The sequence below is a fragment of the Trichosurus vulpecula genome, chromosome 1 (genome assembly GCF_011100635.1).
Source record: "Trichosurus vulpecula isolate mTriVul1 chromosome 1, mTriVul1.pri, whole genome shotgun sequence".
Classification (NCBI taxonomy): Eukaryota; Metazoa; Chordata; class Mammalia; order Diprotodontia; family Phalangeridae; genus Trichosurus; species Trichosurus vulpecula.
Window position 1 is genome coordinate 159,186,413 of NC_050573.1, and position 19,353 is coordinate 159,205,765.

The 19,353-nt window shown below is 36.4% G+C and overlaps 1 protein-coding gene across 1 annotated transcript in view; it reads right to left on the minus strand.

Annotated features, from left to right (window-relative positions):
* Positions 1 to 699: 699 nt before the first annotated feature.
* Positions 700 to 19,353, minus strand: part of OSGIN2 (oxidative stress induced growth inhibitor family member 2) — a 34,094-nt gene continuing 15,440 nt past the window's right edge. The window contains exons 3-6 of the mRNA XM_036743522.1: positions 16,220 to 16,356; positions 15,671 to 15,862; positions 10,935 to 11,026; positions 700 to 2,469 (exon numbers count right to left, since the gene is read on the minus strand). Coding sequence (XP_036599417.1) covers positions 1,437 to 2,469; positions 10,935 to 11,026; positions 15,671 to 15,862; positions 16,220 to 16,356 — 1,454 coding nt within the window. The 3' untranslated portion in view covers positions 700 to 1,436. The remainder of the gene's footprint in view (positions 2,470 to 10,934; positions 11,027 to 15,670; positions 15,863 to 16,219; positions 16,357 to 19,353) is intronic.

Genomic DNA, 19,353 nt, shown 5'->3' on the forward strand with positions numbered 1-19,353 from the left:
TTGGGTAGCTGTCAAGGAGGTATCTGTTCTAGCAAAACTAGATAGTCTGGGATAGTCCCAGCTCCAAAGTTATGACTCTGTTTTCCTGTAACTATGGCATTTCTAATTATTACACATCAATGAAAATATTAGACCAGGTAACAAATTTAAATGATTAAGACTTAACATATTTTTAAGATCTCTCGGGGGGACAATGGGAGGACTAGGAATGGGTGTTCTATAGTAACAGTTACCTTGGAAATGGAAAAGACTTACATTCTTCCATCTAGCAATTATAATTTCTTGAATACCTCTAGAAGGCCAAAAGCCAAAAATAATTTATAATGAGGCTATTAATAATTGCTCTATCACGCAGGCTTGTTTTGAGAAAGCATTTTTGTCATAAGCTCTTTCTCCCAGCATAACTCAATCACTGTTTTAATGAGACATCAGTGTAGTGGGGAGTACCCTGGACTTCAAGTCAGGAAAACCTAAGTTGAAAGCCTACTATTGACACTAGTTGAGCAACCAAGTTACAACTTCAAAGCTTCAATGTACTCCTTTATAAAAATTTATGTAATATTACCGATTTCACAATATTGTTGTACAGCTCAAATGAAATAATGTATATATAGGACTTTGCAAACCTTAAAGTGCTAAAAAAAAAGCATACTGTATAAATGTGAGCTATTAAAATTATTAACTCTATTCACACAGTAATAAGAGCACTTTTATAAGCAATTTATTATTGTACTTTCAAAGTATTACTGGAAAGCTTTATAGAAGTCTAGCAGAGAACAAACCTCCACAAAACACTTTATTAATTTGTCTTGAAATGGCCAAGTTTGTAGATATATCCCAACGTTAACGGACTGTCAGATTATTATTAGAATCTAAGATTAAGAAGTCTTCATACAGAATTAAACAAAGAATCCTCTTTTGTTTAAAGAACATCTCAATCTAAGTGACAAAATAAGATTTACAAAACTGATGATGCGGCAAAATAAATCAAACCTGTTTTAGGAATTGTTTCCCCACATAATACTCTCCTTGAGATCTGACATTATACAAAGTCAACTTCCTGGCTTAATCAGCTGGTTTTTGTAGTTTCAAGATAACATTTTGAAAATTAAATGTAAGCAACTGAAGAAAAATAATTGAAACCAAGTCTTTTGAAATAACGTCATAGTGCTTCAGTTAAAATAAAGGCCTAAAGCCGGCCAGACAAACTGACAATGTTTTCTATTCATTTGCAAATTATACCTCGTGGTATAAGATAGTTTTAAATGAAGAAAACAAAGTTCTCATAACATTTCAAAGTGATGAGTACAGCTGTGTACCTCCTTGTCAGGCAATATAGCCCTAACAAAATGAGATTGCAAATCACTATTAAAAATGTTGATGGCAAGCTGTCCACATGAATTAGTTATGAATTATTACTTGTAAACACAATAGCTTTATGCTATACCATCACCACCTCCTCTTTCAACAATTAAATGTTGTTTCCTCTTCTGTCTATTAAGAAGACAGCGAACAACACCCAGTGCCCCACCCTTTAAAAACCGTACAAAATTGTCTCCAACCAAAGGCCCCAAAGCAAAAAGGTTAGCTTCTTTAGTACACTCGTATGTGTATGGATCAATTTCCACTGGATTACCTTTACATGTAATTGGCTGGTTTGAATTATGGCCCAAGTCATAGCCTTGTTCCTTCAAAAAGGACAGATTAGGATGGGAGCCTATTAATACCACTGCTGCAGATAACTTGAAGATTTTCTTCAGTCCAGAGACACTCTGAAGAACACATTTCATGTCCATCTTAAATGAAAGCACATGGTGCTCAGGATAACTGGTATAAGCTGATGAAAGATTAGAGTCAACAGAATATGACTGAGTACACATCATATGATAGACTTTATGGTATTCAGGATAAAGCTTTTTGGGAAGTTGTTTGAAAATTAAACTTGGATCAGTGACCCGTTTCCGGAACACATGAATTACAGGAATATTACTGTTGTAAGCACACAGCACAGCATCAGCTGCTGTAAGTCCAGAACCTACAATTAAAACTGGGTCCACTTTGCCATGTAACTTTCCTTTGCTAATGGCAGCTCCAAATTCTGGCATTGAATGAAACACAAAGGGAAAATCTTCCCCTTCAACTTTCAAGTAAGTAGGAGAATCCAGAGTTCCAGTTGCTAGAGCTACATTCTCAGCGAAGAGACAAAAAGGAACATGAGAGCCATCAGCTATTCTTTGATAGCCTCTAATCTCCCAGTTTCTCTTGATAAATGTTGATTTCTCCATTTGTAACTGTTGTGTTGAAATATCATCACCGTCCTGGTCATCATCATCTTGATCTCTGTAAAGTCTTGATACAGAGGTTATATAAGTATTTTCTCGGAAATTCTTCTGAAGACCCATAACTTTCACATAGTGCTTGTAGTAGCAGGCTATCTCCTCTGGCGTAACTCGGTCACTCTTTATGTTCCTTTAAGGGGGAAAAAAAAATCAATCCTTTTGTTACTATAAACAACCTCTCTATATTCAATAGTGCCTAAGCATTCTGCTTCCATATGATGTAACTAATTTTCAATTATTCTTTAGTTAAGCAAATCTTGGGCTAAATTACAATACAGGTACCGGGATTAAGAACCATTTGAATGAGTGGATCCCAAAGTAAGTCTCTCAAAGCAGTCAATGTTTCAATGTTGATTTACAGGAAGGCTTATAGTGGAATACTCCAGGAATCTGCCCTTAGCTCTGTATAATTGAACATTTTTATCAATGATCTAGAGTCCAGAAGTTCCCACAGTGGGTAATACCATGCCCTCGGAGGCGGGGGCAGCGCTATAACAATCCAGGAAGCCTCGAGTACTACTGGGGGCTGTTGATATAAGGGGGCCGTGAAAGCATAAGGAAAGAGAAGAAAATTCTGAAAAACTGTTCATACATGTTTCATCTGTTGCGTTAACAGAGTTAAAGTTGTAGTGATTACATTATTTTCCAAATAAACACACAAAATGCAAGTTATAACTGATCAATGATCAAGTCCACCAACAGGTCTTAAGCAAGTGTTGGCAGACAAGCATGTCGTGCACTGTTGGGGAAGTCCAGCATGCATCAGAAGGAATATGTGTATGTAATGACTTGTTTACAATACTATACTAATACAGTTACATGAGACAATATTGCATCATCAAAATTTCAATGCAAGAAAAAACTCACAAATTTACAATAAATTCTGAAATGTAAGATGAATCATTTAAAAAGTATTTCACATAATTTTTTTTAAATGATGCAAATGTCAAAAAAACTGTTAAAGGGTTAAAGAAAGGAGATTTCCAGGGTGGCGCTGAGTACATTTTTTTTTAAAGGGGCAGCAGGCCAAATAAGTTTGGGAAGCTCTGATCTAGACCAACAAACACTTATTGAGCATTAGGTGACAGTGTAAAACACTGTGGATACAAAGGCAAAAGTAAAACAGTCTGGCCCTCAAGATTACGCCCTCCTGGAATTAACAACATAAACATATAATCTATACAAATGAATACAAGGTCGTTTTTAATAGAAGTACACTGAGAATTAGAGGAAATCAAGGAAGGTTTCATAGGGTACTTCAGCAGGAGACCAAGAATTCTAGAAGCAGAGGGACAGGGAAGAGGGACATTCCAGTGCAAAGGGAGCTTGACTGTTGTGACTGCATCACAGGGTTCAAAGAAGGGTGAAATGTAGAGGGAAAACCAGAAGGTAGGAAGGAACCAGTTGTGAAGAGATTTAAATGTCAAATAGAAAAATCTGTATTTCATCCTAGTGTCAATAAGAAACTACTGGATTTTACTGAGTTGGATGGAGGGGTGTGTGTGTGACATGAACAAATCTGCACTTTAGGAAAAATTGTTCTGGCTGATGTGTAGAAGATACAGTGAAGCTAGGGAGACCAAACAGTAGGCTACCACAGTAAACCAGCCAAGAGATGAGGAAAGCACAGTCTAGAGTGGTGACTGTGGGAGTGGAGAACACCTGATGAAACTGCTAAAAGAATATAAAAAGAGAAGGCCCAGACCCCAAATGTCAGTATACAACCACAGTTAGTGGATGATGAATAAATAAAAGGGACTGAGAAAATATGGTCGAGAGATAGGAGGTGGCCAGGAGAGAAAAGCATCCTAAAAACTTAGAAAAGAGAGAGTGTCCTGGAGGAGGGTAGAGTCAACAGTATCAAATGTTTCAGAGAGGTAAAAAATGACCAGAATCCAGAGGAAGTCATAAAATTTGGTGACTGGGGATCACTGGTAACTTTGAAGGGAGCAATTTCAGTTGAAACATAAAGCTGAAAGTCAAATTCAAGAAGTTATGAAGAGAGTAAGGAGAGGAAATTAAGGCCCGAGTGCAGACAGGAGTTTGGTTTGAGAGAGTGAAGAGAGATAGAGTGAAGAGAGAAGAGTATACAGCCAGCATACAGGGTCTTGATGGGAAACTGAGGTCAGGGAAGAGTTTGGAGGCCATTAAGAACAAGGTTAAAGGTTATAAGACATAGGTGGAAGGACACAAGATTATGATCAGATAAAGGAACTTTGGGGTTCATGAACATGGAAGTGAAACAGTCACAACAGTAATGTCAAGACTATGATCATCTCTGTGTTTAACTAAGTTGGAATAGAAAAGGTCATGCGAGTGGAGTGGACTGAAGACCTAGAAAACTGGAGGGCTTGAGGGAGTATCAATATATATGTTAAAGCCTTCTAGTATAAGGGCAGAAGTCAGATCTGAGAAACTGTGAGTCAGGTTGTGAATTCACTGAAGAAGGAAGAAAAGTATCCTGGGGGGATCAGGAGAATATTGATGCCAAAAATTTAAATAAAATATTAGCAAAGATATTATAGCAATTTATCGTTAGGATAATACACTGTGACCAGGTGAGATTTATACCAGGAATGCAGAGCTGGTTCAATATTAGGAAAACTATTAGCATAATTGACCATATCAACAACAAAAGATGATATGATGGCATGATGAGAGAATCCTTGCTGTCTTGGGGAGGGGGAAGGGAAGGAGAAAAATTGGGAAGTCAAAATCTTACAAAAATGAATGTTGAAAACTATCTTTATGTATAATTGGTAAAAATGCTATTTAGTGCAAAAAAATCGCACTGTGGGCCACATTTTGGACAGCCCTATCCTAATACAATTTTTGCTGCCATGTACCGTTGAGAAAAAGGTATATTCCTTTCTATCCCCATTCAATTTTCTCCAGAGGGCTATCATATCTAACTTTTCTAAAATTCTATTCACCTCCTTAGATTTATCCTTTCACTAATATAATTTTGCTCTCTATTTCTTCCTGTAACTCACTTAACTTCTCTACACCAGTTGGTGCATATATGTTTAGCATTGATATTACTTCACTGTCTATGGTACCTTTTATCAAGATGAAGTTTCCTTCCTTATCTCTTCTAATAAGATCTATTTTTGCTTTTGCTTTGTCTGAGATCAGGATTGCTACCCCTGCTTTTTTTTTTTTTTAACTTCAGAAGAAGCATAATATAGTTTGGTCCAGCCTTTTACCTTTACTCTGTGTGTAACTCTCTGCTCCAAATGTGTTTCTGGTAAACAACACATTGTAGGAGTCTGGATTTTAATCCACTCTTATTTGTTTCCATTTTATGAGAGTTCATCCCATTCAAATTCGCAGCTATGATTACTGTGTATTTCCCTCCATCCTATTTTTCCCCATTTATACTCTTCTCTTTCCCTTCACCCTGTCCCACTTCACCAGTGTCTTGCTTCTAACCACCACCTCCCTCAATCTTCCCTCTCTTCTATCAGCCCTTTTTCTTTCCCCTTTCCCCTCCTACTTCTCTCCTCCCCTCTATCACATACACCCCCTCCCTTTTCTTTCCCCTTTCCCCTCCTACTTCACTATTAGGCAAGATAAATTTCTATACCCAACTGAATACGTATGTTATTCCCTCTTTGAGCCAAATCCAATGAGTAAGTTTCAAACAATGCTCATCCTTCCCTTCTTTCCCTCTACTGTAATACATCTTTTGTGCCTCTTCATGTGATGAAATTTACCCTATTCTGGCTCCTTCTTTCCTCTTCCTACAGTACAATCCTTTTTTTCACCCCTTAATTTTTTTTTGTATCATCACATCAAAGTCAACTTATACCTAAACACTCTATCTATATATACTCCTTTTTACCGTCCTAATAGAGATGCAGCTCTCAAAACTACAAGTATCTTCTCATTTAGGAAGGTAAATAGTTTAATCTTGTTGAATAACATGTTGGGGTGTTTTTATGTTTACCATTTTATGCTTCTTTTGATTACTGCATTTGAAAATCAAATTTTGTGTTCAGGTCTGGTCTTTTCATAAGTAAAGTTTGAAAGTCCCCTGTTTCACTGAATGTCCATTTTTCCTCTGAAAGATTATGCCCAATTTTGCTGGGTAGTCGATTCCTGGTTGCAGTCCAAGCTCCTTTGCCTTCGGAAATATATTCTAAGCCCTCCAATCTTTTAATGTAGAAGCTGCTAAGTCCTGTGTAATCCTGACTGTGGCTCCTTGATATCTGAATTGTTTCTTTCTGGCTGCTTGTACTATTTTCTCTTTGACCTGATAATTCTGGGATTTGGCTACAATAGTCCTTGGAGTTTTCATTTTGGGATCTCTTTTATGAGATGATCAGTGGATTCTGTCAATGACTATTTTATCCTCTAGTTCTAGGACAGCAGGGCAGTTTTCCTTGATATTTCTTGAAAGATGCTGTCCAGGCTCTTTTTTTGATCATGGCTTTCAGTTAATCCAATAATTCTTAAAGTAGCTCTCCTGTATCTATTTTCCAGGTCAGTTGTTTTTCCAATTAGGTACATTTTCTTCTATTTTTTTTCATTTTCTCAATTTTGTTTGACTGGTTCTTGATGTCTCATAGAGTTATTAGCTTCTATTTGCCCAATTCTAATTTTTAAGGAATTATTTTCTTCAGGGAGCTTTTGTATCTCCTTTTCCATTTGGCCAATTCTACTTTTAAAGGACCTGTTTTCTTCAGTAAATTTTTTCCCATTTGGCCAATTGATTTTTTAAGGAGTTGTTTTCTTCAGTCAATTTTTGTGCTTCTTTTTCCAAGCTGCTGATCTTTTTTCATAATTCTCCCACATAACACTCATGTCTTTTCTTAGTTTTCCTCTACCTCTCTTACTTGATTTTTAAAATCCCTTTTGAACTCTTCTAAGAGGACTTTTTTGCCTTGAGACCAATTCATATTCCCCTTTGAGGAGTCACATTTAGGCATTTTGACACTGTTGTTCTCTGGGTTTGTGTTTTTATCTTCCCAGTCACCATATTAGCTTTCTACGGTCAGGGCTCTTTTTTGTTTTTTCCTCATTTTTAGAAGTTGAGCTCTGGTCCTGGGGCACCATCCAAAGCTTTTTAAGCTGGGGGCCAGGAGCCTGGTCACTGCCTCCTGCTCCAGGGCCTAAGGTAGTGGAGTCTTGCCCACTGGGCTGGTATGGCCCTGCTTAATCATGCCTGTTGTGGCAGGGTTCTGGGGCTGGCAATTTGTCTTCTGTGCTGGGGCTGGAGGTCTCACAGCTGGCCTGCTTTGCCACTAGCCTGCTAAGCCAAGACTGAGGGGCCTCAGTTGCTGATCTGTGCTGTGGCTTGTGCTCCTGCTGGCTTGCCTAGACACTTCTGCACTAGGCTATGCTCCCCTTTTACCCAAGTGAGATAGGCCTTTCCTGAAGTCCTTCTATGTTATCTTAAGCTGGAAAACTGTTTCACTCTGTTGGGTTTTGTCGCTCCAGAATCCATTTAAGGACTTGATTTAACACTGTTTCTGAGGGAAACTGGGGAGAGCTCAGGTAAGTTCCTGGTTTCTCTCCACCTCCAACTCACTGATGACCTGTTGCTATCCAAAATTTAACTTTATGTCCTGAAATGTCATTCGTAAATTTTAAGCAAAAGCACCTCAACCTACATACAACATGCTTCTCTCATGAAACAAGAAGTAGATCTTTTATTTACCACAAACATTTAAAGTAAAAGAAATTTTTGATTTTCTACTTTGGAAACATAAACATCTCTAATTTATAATAATAATCTGAAATTTTCATGGCATTTTAAACGTTTGTGTGAAGCACTTTTCATTTAATATTTAACCAGATGCTTGCAACCACCCTGTGAAATGGTTTCTCTCTGTGTGTCTTTTTCTCTCTCTCCTTATATGTATAATTTCCATCCTACAGGTGAAAAAACACTAAAACACAAAACCTTGTGTCTTGACTGCTAGTGTCCAATGTAGAATTCAAACACAGATATCAATAGTGTTTCTTTCTTACCATACCACATAAATTCTTTCATTTCTTAGACACATTATAATGCAACAAGAGTAAATAGCAATAAAAATACCTCAAAATGATTTTATGGCATTAGCCTAATACACTTTTTAAGTAAGAAAAAATTATTTCTAAAATGTTTTCTGATTAAATTTTAAAACCTAGTATTAGGATTTAAAACTAAAATAATTAAGTAAAAAACTTAAAAATCTACTTGCTACCCAGGAAATACTCATTTCCTTAAATTACCTCAGATTTATAAATATGAGGATGAAAACTTCTAAAATTCAATTATAAGCTCTTTGTTCTTACACCTCAGGCAAAGAAGAAAATCAATATACTGTACAATTTCACTGACTTAAAGCTACTTGCATAACAAATTTCTGGATTTTTCATAAGGACAATATTTTCAAAGTTTGTAATGTTATAAATTACCCAGCATTTTGATAAACCATTAAAACTACATCCTTAGATTGAAGGTAAAATAAACTCAATGAAGACAGGGACTAAATATTATTCATGTTTGAATCTAGTACAGTGCTTGTAAGTACTAAACACAAATCCGTTTTCAAACTGGACAAAAGGTATACCTTGAACTATTTTACTTAGATTCAATGTGCTAATATGATGGCAGCACTGGAAACAGCATTTTTGTAGACCCAAATATTAGCTGATTAATTTTCTGTTTTATGGTCTACTGTTTCTACATTTGCAATCTCAAATTACAGTGGTTTCTAGGCATTAGGAATTCACATATACCCAAACATTCGCTATCCCTAAACATTATCCCTAGTGTTTTTCCTCTTATTTCTTCTCTGGTCATAATTTGTTTTTTTCTCCCCCTTCCCAAGTATTGATTCTAACCCTTCACTATTTTAAACTGAAATTTCATCTTTTGAGCATCTCCTTTCGTATTTCCTGTCTAGGTATTTAACTCAGTTAAGGACTCACCGTCATCTGTCCTGAAAAGTCTGCCAGCATTCTCATTTAGCCAATTACATCTCCTCCTTTCCTCAGATCACATTCCTGTTCTACAATTCTCAGTCATAAACTATTTACACACTTCCTTCTTACCCAGAGATACACCCATACTCTCACAGCCAGATACCCACAAACAGTCCGAGTGGATAGAGAGATGAAAGTAGTTAAGGGAAGAGGTGGGATAAGAAGTTAGTGAGGAGCCAGGCAGGTGGAAAATGTAGTATTTTAGGAGAATAAATAACCAGATGAGAAAACTGGAAGGAATGCTACAAAGATATCTTTTCATATGCAAATAACGACAACTGCATCAAGACTCAAAAGAATTTATATAGCTTCCTAAGTGAGATCCAGAAATCGCTCAATAGTTTGGCTTGTCCACCCAGGAAAGACTCTGAATAGTGCCTATTATCTAATATGCAGACAGATGGACAACCCAGAGGTTTGTCCATTAGTTTATGTATCACGGCCAGACACTGTAGATAAACAAAAAATTACCCCATGTTAGTTAAGGAGGAAAAGAATAGGGGAGATAACAATTGAAAAACTATAAAATTCTATCTTTTAAATATTATTTTAAAATTATTTTTTCCAGTAATATATACCTACAAAGCACAGAGTACCAAATTCTCCACCGAATCAAAAATGTGAGTCCCCCAAAGGACAATGAAGAGATGATGGGCATCAGAAGACTAGAGCAATGGTCACTACCCCACATGGAGTTGTGACACATAGTTTAAGAAGTGCTGAAGGGGTCAAGTGGAAGAAGTGTGAGAAGCCCTGGACTAAAGTATATTACTAGTGACAAGCTATATGCGAGAAGCAGAATAAAAGATATCAGGAGGTAGCTGGTGGCACAGCAGATAAAGCCCTAGGCCTGGAGCAAGAAAAAACCTGAATTCAAATCCAGTCTCAGCCACTTACTAGCTGTGTGACCCTGGCATGTCACTTAATCTGTCTGCCTCAGTTTTCTTGACTATAAAATGCAAATAATAGCACCTACCTCCCAGAGTTATTGTAAAGCTCAAATGAGATTAATATTTATAGTGTTTTGCAAACTTCAAGGCACTATATAAACACTAGTTAATATTCTAGATAGAAAAGGCATAGGTCAGTGGGTCAGTGATGAAATGAAAATGAAGAAAACAAATGCTGCATTGCTATCTATGCAATGGATAGAGATCTGCCTTCCCCTCCCACATATGCCCCTCCTGAAGATTTATGGGAAGAAATGGGCAAGGAATAGCATAGAATGAAAAGTAGTTTATGTTCTGAATGACTAGAAGAAGTACCTATAAGAGAGATTATCTAAAGTACTTAAATATATGATGAAGTACTCCTCTAAGAGTATGTACAAAGTTTCATATTAGTTTAGAACTTGCAGGAAGTATTTCTAGGGGAATATAGAAGGATTCTTGAAAGAAATGGTATCCTTGAAGGATAGGCAGAAGTTGGATGGGTGAGAAAAAGCATTCCACATGGAAAAATCTCTGAATAAAGGTTTTGTGACCTCAGGCAAGTCACGTAACAGCTTTGAGTCTCAGCTTCTTCATGTACCAAATTATATGGCTAAACAATATGATTTCAACAGTTGCTTCTAGTTACAAGACACCATGCATTTAGCAACTTCAAATTAATCCTTACCTTCGCTTGGTAGCCACCCAATCTTTAAACTTAAGCCCAGGCAACTCCATCCAGTTTCCAAAGCTGATTGTCAACATGGAACCTTCCATATGCTATTTGAAAAACAAAAAAGAGTCAAAGGTATCATATATTTGAATAACTCCTTTGATTTTCTTTAAACTGATTAAACACTTTGAACTGGTTCTATAAATTTAAAATGTCTAGACTCAAAGTTATTGCAATATTCTATGGAGGTCTACATTTGCTTAATTTGTCAATTTGCCTAATAAATTTTTATTTGCATAGCACCAACATCACAGGACCCATATATGTCCCTAACTCATACTTTTTTTTAAATAACATAATTTTGAACACCCAAATACTCCAGGCAATTTTTTGGTTTTGATCTTAAGCTGTTCCTGATAAATACATAGTTCTTATACTCATTTTAAGAAAAGAAATAAGAAAAATTATTTTTTCCTTTTTAATAGAGGAAGTTTATTAATTGTCTAATACCTTGTGTCCTATATTCATCTATGTTATCTAAAAATTGCAGTAAACAATTATTTCCTGTAATACAATATTCATTCCAAAGGCTGGGCTAATTTGCAGGCAACATTTCCCCTAGGAGCAAGGAAATAGACCATGGCACCATAAATAATGATGGTCCACAGCTAGAAGCAGAAGGAAAGGAGTAAACTGAGCCCTTCATAGTCCCACTCCTACTTGTACCTATCCTGTTTTACTTACACAGAATCATTCTAAAAACAAGAGTACCACACCCACAATTTCTGGGCTGTCTTTGAGGCCATTAGCTCCCTTTGGCAAATCAAGAACTCTGGCTTCTTGCCTCTCAACTCACTCCATCATAGTCAAAACAACTCAGCAGTGGAAGCTCAAATGATGAAACATCGTTCATGGCTCTCTGAAAAATAGCGGAGGGATGGCATATGAAAGCAGTAGTCACAGATGCTGTTTTGGCATAATCTTCTAGACCTAGAAGAACTGAAGCCAGAACCAAGAGGCTGGAGCACTGGACTTGCCAGACAAGGAGCTGCTATAATTTTTAAAGCATTTCACAGAATGAATAGAGCCTTTGATAGCCTGGAGTCAGCCTTTATGCAATGTTTGACATCCCAGTTTGCTGTATAATGTACTTGCTTGAACGTCAGAGATTTTGGGCTACAAACTAAATCCCACCACTGATCCATGAGTTTGTTCAGGAAAATTAAAGCATATCCATACTTTACCGTTGATATGAAGTGGGGCATTTATCTGTATATAAAATAAAATATATGATCAATTATTGCCTCCAGAGTTTTTGGTTCTCAAGAGAAAAAAATGACTACATAAATGTAGTAAAACCTTAGAAATTTCAGGGGCAAGAGGATTCCAGTATGATGATGAAAAGTGCAAGTTCTAAAACAGTTTTAATAATATTTTACTTTGAAGTGCTATATATAAGGCATGCCACCCCTTTAGGAAAGCCTATTGTATAAAAGTCTGAATTTATAAAAATACAAGGCATAGTGATTATTTGAGAAATTTTTCTGTTTAAAAAAGGATTGCTTTAGAAACAAACCTATTGTGATGCATATGAAATACTATTTAAAAACAAACTATGCATACACATTATTCTTCAGGAATACATATTTTTTTTCTAAGTCTGGACATACGATTTCATCAGTACAGGGAAACTTGAGAGTGGTAACTCCCAACACAAATAAAGAGTGATAAATCATCTATAACTTACAATCTTAGAGCGTAATCTGGGTGGCATTAAGAGTTTACTAATGATCTCTTAATTGCCAGCTCTCATTTCTCAATTCTCATCCTTGACTTCTTTGCAGCCTTTGACATTGCTGATCACCCTCCTCCTGATATTTTCTTCTCTTTTGGTTTTTGTGACATCGCTCTCTCTTGATTCTCCTCCTACCTATCCAACATTACTTCTTAGTCTCATTTGTTAAAGCTTCATCCAGGTCATGCCCATTAACTATGGGGATCCTCCAAGGCTCTGCCCCGGCCCTCTTGTCCATTTTACTTGGTGATCTCATAAGCTTCCATGGATATGATTAACATCTCCATGCATATGATTTTCAGATTTATACAGTCCTAAACTCTCTTCTAACCTCTAGTCTCCTATCTCCAACAGGCTAATGAACAGCCTGAACTGGCTGTAGTATGGACATCTTAAACTTAACATGTCCAAAACTGAACTCATTATCCTCCCTGCCCCCAAACCTTTTCCTAACTTCTCTATTATTGTTGAGAATGCTACTATCTATCCAGTCACCCAGGCTTGTAACTTAGATGTCGTCATGAACATCTCATTCTTTCTCACCCCTCATAGCCAATTAATTGCCAAGTCTAGCCAATGCTTTTTTTACTTTTCTCATATTTGGCCCCTGCTCTCCTCTGACACTGCAATATGGTGCAAGCCTTCATCATCTCACTCCTGGACTACTAAAATAGTTGATTTATGCCTCAAGTCTCTCCCCACTCCAGTCCATCTTTCACTCAGCTGTCAAACTGATCTGACCAAGTCACCTTTCTATTAAATAAAATCTAGTAGCTCACTATTATCTCTAGGATCACATATGAAATCTTCTGTTTCTTTTTAAAAATTACTTCATTACCTGACTCCTTTTACCTTTCCAGTCTTCTCACGTCTTACTCCCTTCCACATACTCTCTGATCCAGTGACACGACTTCCTTGCCATTTGTACTCCTTGTATAAGACACTTCATCTCCCGACTCTGTTCATTTTCACTGGCTGTCCCCAATGCCAGCAATTCTCTCCCTCCTCATTTCCATCTCATGGATTCCTTCAGATCCCAGCTAAAATGACACCTTCTGCAAAAAGCATTTCCCTCTAAGATTATCTTCAAAATATCCTGTACATATCTTGTTTGTATACAGCTGTTTGCATGTTGTCTCCCCCTGTCAGATTGTGAGCTCCTTGAGTACAGGGAATGTTTGCCTTTCTTTGTATCTCCATAATTACCAAGTGCTAAATAAATGCTTACTAATTTGACTTAAGTGACTTTTCTATGGTTACAAAGATTGTATGTGTCAAAGATAGCACCTAAATGCAGGTCTTCCTTGGGCCAAAGCATCTGCTTCTCAGAAACACTGATATATACAAAAAGTTCTATTACTGACAGCAGATATAGCATAAATTAATATTAAAATGGCTAAGATAAGGAAAATTCAAATTTCAAAATATTTCTCAAAAAACTTAAGAATCAAAAATTTGTTAGAACATTTTAGACCTGGAAAAGCTCTGAGAGAAAGAAAAAGCATTCCTAAATGTACTGAGAGTAAACCTTCACTTAATATACTCTAAAATTTCTAATTTTCATTGTTATATTGGTTTCCCTCTACTCCTAATATTATAAACTTGTGACATTTAACATATTTGTATGCTGTCTTTTTTCTGAGAACTAAAGTACTTCCCAGGCAATAACTGACATAATGCTCTCCAAAAGATAATCTGAAAGACTTTAATTTATTGAGTCATAGTTTAAAAAGGTACAAATTTTAAACTAGATTCTTCTTACTTTTAAAACAGAGCAAGAAATTATCCCAATTTTGATATGTCCTGTATTATAGACTTATCTGAGTTGTGACAAAATCCAAAATAAAAGTCTAAATTTAATATTTTACTATGAAATGAACTTCTGAAATAGTGCCCATTTAATTCTCACATAATAGGCCAGACTAAATATATTTGATTGCATTAGTAATCAAATTAGAGTTCACCACTATTATATATAGGTCAATATCCATTATCACTTGAGATAATTAAAATGCTAATTGTTAAGTGTTATTCTAGTAGTACTGTGTCAGTGGTGGTAAGGGCGTATAATGGTAGCCATTTATAGGTATAGGTGTTTGTAAACTGGGACTTAACTGTATAGTATTTAACACAAAAAGTAGTCAAATTATCTAAGACTGTGTAAATGTCTTGTAAATACCTAAAATTAAAGGTTTTCTTCTCCTTTTAGGATGGCTGTATCTTGACTCTAGTACTTCAATGTTTGAGCAAGAGTTTTATCACATTCCAGATGCCAAAATGAATAAAAAGTGCATAATGTCTGAAAAAACAGAGATAAAAGAGGGGCAAGGTATCTTATCTATTTCTAAAAATAGACTTCTCTGTTATAATTAGAACTCAGTTTTAAAATTGTTGTTCACTGAAATCATGTGGGCATATTTTAGGAAGAACCCTGACAAGCCAGAAAGTGTCCTAGAGAGGGTCACCAGGATGGTGAAGGAATGGAGATGATGCCATTTGAGAATCAGCTGAAGGAAATAGGGATGTTTGTCTGAGGGAAGACTCAGAGGGACTTTATTGCTGCCTTTTGTAGCTGAAAGGTTTTCATGTGGAAAAGGGACTATATTTGTTCTGTTTGCCCTCAAAGGACAGAATTAGGAACAAAGAGATCGACTTAGTTTCACTGTGAGGAAAAACTGCTCAATAATGAGAGACGTCCAAAACTCAGGAGGGAGTCTACTTGTCCTTCAATGGAGGGCTTCAAGCAGAAATGGCTGGATGACCTCTTGTCAGTGACACTGTGGAGGAGATTCCTATTCAGATATGGGTTGGAATAGATGGCCACTGAGATCTCTTCCAATTTTGAGATTCTGTGTTCGAATTTTCAAAGTCAAGCAGGTCTATCCACAGGAAGATCACATGCAAAAATTAGATATTCAGATACATTAAGACATACATAAAGTAAAATATTACTTACATGCCAAGCCCCACCAGGTGGTCCTTTACCAAGAACCAAGTGAGGAATATAATGATGCTGTTCTAATTTCCAATGCAAAACTGATGGATAATCATACCCAAAGTCAGCATCTGGATGAAGAAGTGTGTCAAGTAGTATCGCAACTGGATTAGATGATCGGCCTTCAAGACCTTCAGACAAGTACTCTAAATCCTAAGTGAATTTTAAAAAAAAAAAAGACAGCAGAGTTGAACTGAGTCACTACTCACTCCTTCAAGACCTTCAGACAAGTACTCTAAATCCTAAGTGTGAATTTTTAAAAAAAGAAAGACAGCAGGGTTGAACTGAGTCACTACTCACTTCTTTTCGTGAATTCAGGACAATAACTAGGAAGAACTTAATACTCAATTACAAAGCTATATAAAAAATGATTAAATATGATACCATTCTGTACAATGGTTCTTCAACTTAGAAATACTATACTAATAAAAAATAATCCAAAACTAGAATGTAAATCATACTGCTTCTACATTTTAAAGAAAAATTACATTTATGCTTAGGAAACAATACCTGATCAACAATGGAGAGATGTCTTGCTTCTTCTAATTTACTATGCAAAATTGGATTTGGATGTACAGCTTCTGAAGATAAATATGGTCTGTATCCTGACAACATGTAAGAAAGGCAAATGCCAGAGGGTCCGTTTCCTATAAAAAGCAATAGTTTGTCATATTGTACAGAAACAATGGAAGTCTTATTGGAGTTCAAATCCTAGCCCTTCTTCAAGAGGCTGTTTAATAATATTTTGTTAAATTAGAGCATTTGTTGAGTACTGATTTTATGAAATGAAATACTAGCTGCAACTTGGAAATACTTTCAGAATATGAAGACATGTTTGTTTGCCCAGAAACAGGACAGATAGTTCAAATGGCCTTAAGATATCATGAAGATACAAACAAAAGTTAAAAAAAAATTTCTTCTCAAACCATTTCTTTCTAAAACCTTATCTAAAGATGGAACAAATCTTAAATAGCCTTCCTGAATATACAAATATTTCAATTGTACTTAAAAACACCACAGCATCATTGATGACCACTTGAGAGTACCTAGGTCAGCAGTGGTGCAGTGGATAGAGCGCAGGGCCTGAAGTCAGGAAGCCTTAACTTCAAATCCAGCCTCAGACTCCTGGTTGTTATCTGCCTAAGTTTCCTTGACTGTAAAATGGGGATAGAAATTTCACCTATTTCCCAGGTTGTTGCAAGGATCAAATAAGATATTTGTAAAGTGCTTAGCACAGTTGATGGCAAATAGGAGGCACTTAATAAATGCTTATTTCCTTCCATTCTACCATTTAAACATAGAAACCTCACAATAGTTCCATTAACTTGTTCTGTCCCTACCTTTATGAAGTTTTCAGCTTGGACAGATATGCATGTGTTGGAAATTCAATACATTAGTCGTATTTTACTACATTGAAGATACCTTTGTTATTGCTACTAAGGGGCAAAATGGTGAAATAGTAGTCTCTTAGCCCCAGTGCTTATCTTTCAAATATCCCTAAGCACAGGATATCAAACTATCTCTGAAAGAACAGGCTACACAAAATTCAGGAAATTCAGACTTGAAGAGTGTTCATCTTTCTTTAAAAAAAAAAAAAGTCATGTCATTCACAGTGAAATTAACTGATCTCTATTCAGATAGCTGAGAAGATACTTCAAACAGATTAGCTATATGATTCATAATGCATGGCCAAACATTAAATACACACGCTTCACGGGCTCCCAGGTAGTCAGAGACCTAAAAGGTCATTTAATTCTAACTTCCCACTGTCTACATTAGGAAGGGTTAGGGACTTGCCCAAAGTCATACAGGTTATAAGCAGCGGAGACAGGATTTTAAATCAATTTCTGTTTCTAAATCTAGTGTTCTTCCCACTATACCATACTGCCTCTCACATTCAAAGACCTAGAAAATATTAAAAGACTAGATAACTTAGTATCATCGGAAGGCATGAAACAATGTACTAAGCTATTCTAATGGTAAATGTTTAACTTAATTGTAAGCTCTTTCAGGATAGGAGCAAGGTCTTCGCCATATACTATACTGTATTGTGTTCTAATGTAGCTAAAAGAGTAAAAAGGAAGAAAGAAAGCAAGCATCTATTAAACATTTACTATGTAACAGGCACTGAGCTAAGTGCTGGGAGGAAAATAATATTATAACCCTTAAAATAGGAGGTGAAGGCAAGATGATGCATCAATCTAAGTCTATGTTAAGTGATATATACTGCCTGGAACAACTTAGTATATGCTTACTGACTGATATTAAGCCAGATTTTATCTATCTATAAGCACTGACAGTTCAGAAGAATCACAGAATCACCATCTCAGAGTTGAAAAGATCCTCAGAAACCATATGGTCTAATCTTTACCTGAAAAAATACTACCTCAGTAACAACCCCAAAAGTGGTCATCCAGTCTCATCTTGGGCTTGAGTGCCTCGAACCAAACTTTTGAGGGTACATATTCTCCCCAAGATAATCCATTCCATTCTGGGATAGCACTTACTGTTAGACTTTGGGTTTTTTGTTTGTTTTTACATCAAGTCTAAATGTCTCTCTCTGAAACTTTAACTGAGTTCAAAAAATGTAATATATTTTAACAATAAATCAAAGGACAGAACTGCAATGTATGATTACTGGAAAGGCTACCATAAATCCCAGAATCTAAAGCCACACTCAAATTATCATAGTGGCACTGAGATTATAGTTCTCAAATTGGCAAATGGCCTTCACAAGCAAAGAGTGTTTTTTTTTAAATCTCTAATTTCTATAATAGAATTGATAATATTAGAATAATCCACAGCCTTCAGCCTAGCGGAACTAAGCCACCCATATTTTGGCTGGCACAAAAGAGTTCTTGAGAGGTAAGTAGGGGTACTTCCATTCCCTCTGCCCTCTGACTAGAATGAGGTAATGGGTAGAAGTTTCCCATCTTATCCACCTCTGGAATTAAAAGTTATGACCTGCATATGTAGAAGGAGAAATCAGAAGTAAATTTCTTCTTGACTTAGGTTCCATCACTGCTAATTCCCTGACTACTACGGTTGGCAGAGATTGCCAGAGTAGAAGTATAAACTCATTTTCTTTTCTTCGTCTCTAACCATCACCCACATCCAGCTCTAAAGAGAAGGCAGACACTCCATTCTTCTTTACACTATTTTCTGCCAGCCCAGGAAATGCAAAGGTCCTTAAGCTGTTTGACCTCAAGACCGATGGATAGTTTATTCACCTCCCCAAACTTTCTTCCTGTCCCTCTCAAGCTCTACATCCAGTTTCACTAGGCTTGTGCCACAAAAAACGGTTAAATCTCAAACTGAGAGTCAAATAATTTTAAATCCATGCATTTAAGGAAAGACTATCATACAGAAAACGTACTTGGTGAAAATTTGAAAGTATTAGGGTTATATTTATAAATATAATGTAGATAAGAATGGTTTCATTCATTGTATTTGTATTCCCAGAACCTGGCACATAGTAAGTGTTTAATAAATACTTGTTAACTGCAATGTTTATTATCATTAAATATGGTTGGTGTATATGATGTTCATAGCTCTTTTAGTTAACTGCAGATGCAGGTACAGCTAGCTATTGTCTTACACTGTCTGTACTTCAACAGTTACACAGTCATCCCACAAATTTATTG